The sequence below is a fragment of the Lathamus discolor genome, chromosome 6, assembly GCF_037157495.1.
Source record: "Lathamus discolor isolate bLatDis1 chromosome 6, bLatDis1.hap1, whole genome shotgun sequence".
NCBI lineage: Eukaryota > Metazoa > Chordata > Aves > Psittaciformes > Psittacidae > Lathamus > Lathamus discolor.
This window is the reverse complement of record NC_088889.1, coordinates 5,404,619-5,410,681: the sequence shown is the minus strand read 5'-3', so window position 1 is coordinate 5,410,681 and position 6,063 is coordinate 5,404,619. Positions and strand designations below refer to the sequence as shown.

Below are 6,063 nucleotides of genomic sequence, written 5' to 3'. Positions count from 1 at the left end.
AAAGCTCATCCCGTTCCAACCCCTGCCACAGGCAGGGACACCTTCCACTAGAGCAGCTTGCTCCAGGCCCCTGTGTCCAACCTGGCCTTGAGCACTGCCAGGGATGGGGCAGCCACAGCTTCTCTGGGCACCCTGTGCCAGCGCCTCAGCACCCTCACAGGAAGAGCTTCTGCCTAAGAGCTCATCTCAGTCTCCCCTCGGGCAGGTTCAAGCCATTCCCCTTGGCCTGTCCCTACAGGCCCTTGTCCTAAGCCCCTCTCCAGGTTTCTTGTTGACCCCTTTAGGTGCTGGAAGCTGCTCTAAGGTGTCCCTGGAGCCTTCCCTTTTCCAGGCTGAACAAGCCCAACTCTCTCAGCCTGGCTCCAGAGCAGAGGTGAAGACCTCTGTAGCACCACAAAGACAAACAGCTTGGGACAGTCAGCATCAGCTAGGCAACAGCCCGGAGGGACTATGCGGAAGCTGCGCACCTTTTAGTTTCACCTGGAGCTGGCTAGGAAGTCAGCACACATCTTGTGTAGCGACAGTGGTGTGCATTAGCTTTTATTTTAAAGAGCTGGCCTCCAATTCTGCTTTTCCAAATGATCACAGACTTTCCTCAACATACCTCCTACTGTATAATGAGAACATACTCTTTGCATCCATTTTCCTTACAATGACTTAGAGAAATAGCCTTAAGAAGGTTATTCCCAGGAACTGTAACCACCCCCTCAGAATAGCAGGTTGTTGAGTTAGTGCTGATGAGTCAGATGGGCTTTTTAATTCTGTTCTAAAAGGAATCACCACAACAGTGGCGAAGGGAGAGGGGGGGGGGAATAAAAAGGGAATCGAGTGGAAAAGGCTTCCACCGTCTGATGATTCATGCACCATCAGCGTGACTCACCCAGCATTACTCTGCCATTAAAACATGGAGACTGGGGCTGATTAGTCACAGTAATGAATTTTTCAAGAAAGGATTCTCCCCTATAAATCCCGATGACTTTGTCTGGGTGGCGTGGCTGTGACTCACCTTTCCAGCATGCCGGGCAGCACCAGTCGTGTCATCTGCAGAAAGAAAACAGTCGCGATGGCTGAGAAGGCAGACACCAGACAGCGAGAGACCGAGGGAAGCCTCCCTTTTCCTCCCAAAGCAGCTGCCACCCCCTCCGCCCCAACCCTGGCTCAGGGAAGCAGGGACCATACTTTGCGTAGGCTGGTTATTTTTATTCTACCTGGATAACTTGGCTCTGCCAAGCAGTGTGTGTGCGCGCACTGAATTGGTGAACCCATCCAGCTAGTAGCACAAGAGTAAATAGAATTCCTTCTCCACTCCGCAGCATCAGTGGCCTCTAAAGAACATTAAAACACCAGCATACTACGGCACACGTATGGTCTTTCTCTCCCCACAAAAAGCATCCATCTTCCTTAAGACTGACTAAGTTTACCACCTATGCCAAGAAGGCGCCAGACAATATCCAACCTATTTTAGCTAGGCTTAGCGAACTGCTGGGTTTAACTTCAATTGTGGAGCAGCAAGAGCTCTGGCCACAAAGAGTGAATATGAGTTTCCTACACTATGTTACCTACAGAAAGCATTTAAGACCCCAAACCATGGCAGGGGGGTTGGACCTAGATGATCATAAGGTCCTTTCCAACCCTAACTATTCTATGATTCTATGATTTCTTGCTGATTACACAGATGGTTTCACACTGAGGAACCTACACCTCCATGAGGAATTTGGCAAACCTTACTGCTTGGGATGCTCCTGCCTTCCTTATGCCTGAGCAATCCATTTACAACCCGGCTGAAGGATTCTCCAGAGCAGTAATCCTACCACAAGCTTCCCAGTTGCAGACAGAGCAGCTCTGATGAGGGAAACAACTCAAGCATCGATCCGAACTTCAACAACTTTAATGTGAAATAGTTCATTTTCCTCCTAGTAATTACTGCCATCCTAAAATAAGGCTCACATCCGAAATCTCTGCCTTTACGTAATGTCACCAAAGTTAAGTTTGTGCCAAATACTACCTGTCCCCAACTAACCCTGTTAATAAACGTCATGTCACTGACACCAAAGACAGAGCAGACAAGCAATATAAATCACTACCACTTTCACATCTTTACAAGGCGTTCCAAACAAAGTTCTTGAGAACACACTGAAGATGGGGTAATAAAATACTAATGGCACCAAAATGCATTGGTACTCCCACTGATAGCAAATTGCTTTGATAGCTTCAAGCATGAAGTATTTGAGTAGTATAACAGGAAAACCACAGCAAAAAGAGATATCAGCATATACAGGATCACAGAACACCTGTAAGCACTTTCATTGCGAAGAAACAAATCTTATTGCAGCATGTTCTTCGTATCAGCACAGCATTAGCCCTTACATATGAATGAATCTGGGTTTGGGGGTTTTGGTTTGGTTTGACTGTTATATTATAAAACATATGCTGTCAGGAGAGAAAAGTCACTGCAGAAAAAGTTTCAAGTCGATTGCAGCTGACACACAAAGGAAATGGTAGAGAAGGGATGCGATTTGTATTTTAGTAGCATTTCTCACTTGGAATAGATACTGCCATCAGCCGTGCTGCATGACAGCTTCGATAAGGGACTGTACAGGCAGGAGTTGAGCAGACCTTGCTGTCATGAAGTCATCTGTTGATATACTTAACTCTCAGCACTGCCTCAGAAGTCGAACTAAGTAGTCGGAGTTGGTACACATCACCAAGCAAAACAGATCTGATGCCACTTCATCAAACCTCCTAACATTACATCTAAGTATACATGAGCTTTTCCATACAGGAATGCTTCAAGAAAGGTGTGGGAAGAAGTATTTATTTTAATGTCAACAGAGAAAGAATGATTTGGGCTAATTTTAACACTGGTTCAAGACTGGCACATCTTTTATCTGCTGCAAGCTTTATGAGCTCTCCCACAGATCCCTTTGCAAAAAGCAGCAGATTGTTCCTTGCCCCTCAGGGCAGTGTAAAGCTGCTTATCATAGAATCACAGGCTGATCTGGGTTGGAAAGGACCTTAAGATCATCCAGTTCCAACCCCCTGCCATGGGCAGGGACACCTCACACTAGACCATGTTGCCTAAGGCTCTGTCCAACCTGGCATTGAACGCTGCCAGGGATGGAGGATTGACCACAGATGGACACAGGGACATGGACTGGAACTGCCTTCCCTTAGGCAACCCCGAAGTGGTCTGAAATAGCAGTACAGGATCTCCCATTGTACTGCAGAGGGGACTCCATGGTTGAAACTATCATAAATCCACACAAATGCATTCATGGTCTAAATCCAAACTGCAACCCACCAAAACAGCTCTAACAGTGCATCACAAACCTGCTGGTTCCTACTGATACCCCAGTAAAGTGCCCAGAAAAACATGCTGCAATAAGTGTTTGAATTATATGTATTAAAAAAACATGAGGACATTGACAGCTGAGATAGAACAAAAGGTACAATTCAGGTAGAATTCAAGAGGTCTCCCATCACCAGCTGTGTTAAAACAGTCTGTTTCTAAAGTTCAGCTGGACCAAAAATCCTTTTCCCCCCCACAGAAAAACACTGATGGCAAAACTGGCTCCAATACCCAACATCCCTTCCATTTGTTTCTATTAAAATTAGTATTTCGAGGGAATTAAACCAAAATCTGTGAAATAGGGCAAAAGTGTTTTTCCTATCTGTATTTTTACACTTTGTGATGTGTGAAAGGAGATGCATGAATATTCGGGATCTTTACGTACAGAAAACATACCATTGCTTTTAAAGACTAAAACAACAGAAGGCAACCGTCTGAGTCAGCCCCTCCTCACCCAGCCAAGTCCATACTCTGACTGTTCCAGCAGTGCAGGAGCGCTATTGGAAATGTGTTGGCAGGGCATTCTGCAGCTCTGCTCGGGTCTGGCAAATCCATACATTATACACACACACACACAGAGAAATATCCCCAGCATTGACTCAAGTAAAACAATCTATAGCAGAAATGTAGTTTTGTCACTAATCGGTGTCCATACGTGCTTGCATGATCTTTATCCGAATAGCTAAATAGGTTAATTCTTGCCTTCAATAGCTATAATCTCAGATGTGCCATTATGAAATTTGTTCAACAACAAATATCTAGAATTGAATAAATAGCTCAGATAAATAATCCAGAATTTAGCTAGATCTGATTTAGGAATAGCCAGCTCTGTAACCGAGAGGGACTCTTCATCAAGGACTGTAATGATAGGACAAGGGGTGATGGGCTCAATCTGAAACAGGGGAAGTTCAGGCTGGATATAAGGAAGAAGTTCTCTACTGTGAGGGTGCTGAGGCGCTGGCACAGGGTGCCCAGAGGAGCTGTGGCTGCCCCATCCCTGGCAGTGTTCAAGGCCAGGTTGGACACAGGGGCTCGAAGCACCCTGCTCTAGTGCGAGGTGCCCCTGCCGGTGGCAGGGGTTGGAACTGGATGAGCTTAAGGTCCTTTCCAACCCAAACCTTTCTAGGAGTCTGCGATTCTATTAACAGGGTGTACTTTGTAAATGCCAACGCATTGCAAGTCTGCGTCTATAGGAATTGGCACACAGGGTGCCAGAGAACTCCACAGCAGTGTTTCTTTCTCTGAAAGCAATCTAATAAAGGAAGAAGAAAGCGGCAGGAAACCTAAAGGAGGGGCTGGGAACTACCCTCAGCTGAGTGCCTTCAGTTGGTGGTTGCTGAACTCCCTTTGCTTTCCTTCGCATCATCATTTTCCTGAACAAATACTACTTTCCATAGAAATACCAGTGCTGCAGATGAAAACATGGATGTTCCCAAGACTCTGACAGCTGGGTTATTGCAGACAAGTAGCCAGACACCAGGCTCTGTGAAAACTGCCAGCTCATCCAAAGCAATCTGGGCTTTTCTTCCTGAAAGTCTGCATTAGAGCAGAGGGAGGACCTGTCTATGTGTACGCACGTCTGAGGAAGCTGCTCAGGACAGCCTCCTTGACATCAGAATCATAGAATCACAGAATAGTTTGCGCTGGAAAGGACCTCAAGATCATCCAGTTCCAACCCCCTGCCATGGGCAGGGACACCTCACACTAAACCACGTCCCAAAGGCACTGTCCAACCTGGCCTTGAACACTGCCAGAACCTGGCAAAATGTTGGCACACAACCATGAAGCAGCAGTTGTTGAGGGGTTTTGCTTGGTTTTCAGTGATGCGCATACACACATAATGCTACCATAGAGTTTGGGGTACAGCTCCTTTGGTTTGGAGGGCTGCAGCAGTAGCTGTCGAGGGGTTTTGCTTGGTTTTCAGTGATGCGCATACACACATAATGCTACCATAGAGTTTGGGGTGTAGTTCCTTCGGTTTGGAGGGCTGCAGCAGTAGCTGTTGAGGGGTTTTGCTTGGTTTTCAGTGATGCACATACACACATAATGCTACCATAGAGTTTGGGGTACAGCTCCTTTGGTTAGGAGGGCTGCAGCAGTAGCTGTCGAGGGGTTTTGCTTGGTTTTCAGTGATGCACATACACACATAATGCTACCATAGAGTTTGGGGTGTAGTTCCTTCGGTTTGGAGGGCTGCATTATTTTGAGTCAACTTCTTTCACACCTAATCCTCCAGCCCCTAAGTTCCAGGGTGCTTACAGCCAATGGCTGACTTAAGGTAGAGATTCATTACAGACCGTTTCACTAAAAAAGCAGGTATCATTTCTTGATGTCCATTTGTCTACAACTGCATTGACTGCATGCCTGGCAAGCACCAGTTCTCTTGTCCACTCTTCCTCACCAGCGGTGTTTTCTACCTTCTAATCTGGGGACAAAAAGATCACAGCCTTGAGTGTAAAGCAGCAGAGATTCCTACCTGTGAATACAAAAGGCACAGCCTTCTGGCTAGATTAATGTTCTAAAGCAGCTGCTACACTTAAAAGCTCCTATTAGAGCACTAACAAATAGTTAGAAGTTATAACCATGTATTTCCAGTGTTTCTTCCTCAGAAAAAGATCTCCCATTCTTAATGAACACCAAGGTGTAGTCTTTTCTCATTCCAACCCAAGCAATAGCTCAGGAGCAGAGCTTAGGGGAAGAACAGTAACTTATGA

The 6,063-nt window shown here is 46.0% G+C and overlaps 1 protein-coding gene across 1 annotated transcript in view; it reads right to left on the bottom strand.

Annotated features, from left to right (window-relative positions):
• The window catches only part of HSD17B12 (hydroxysteroid 17-beta dehydrogenase 12), a 94,532-nt gene that overhangs the window by 20,379 nt on the left and 68,090 nt on the right, over positions 1-6,063 (bottom strand). Inside the window, 1 exon segment of the mRNA XM_065685902.1 lies at positions 1,007-1,041. Within this exon segment, the coding sequence (XP_065541974.1) occupies positions 1,007-1,041 (35 nt within the window).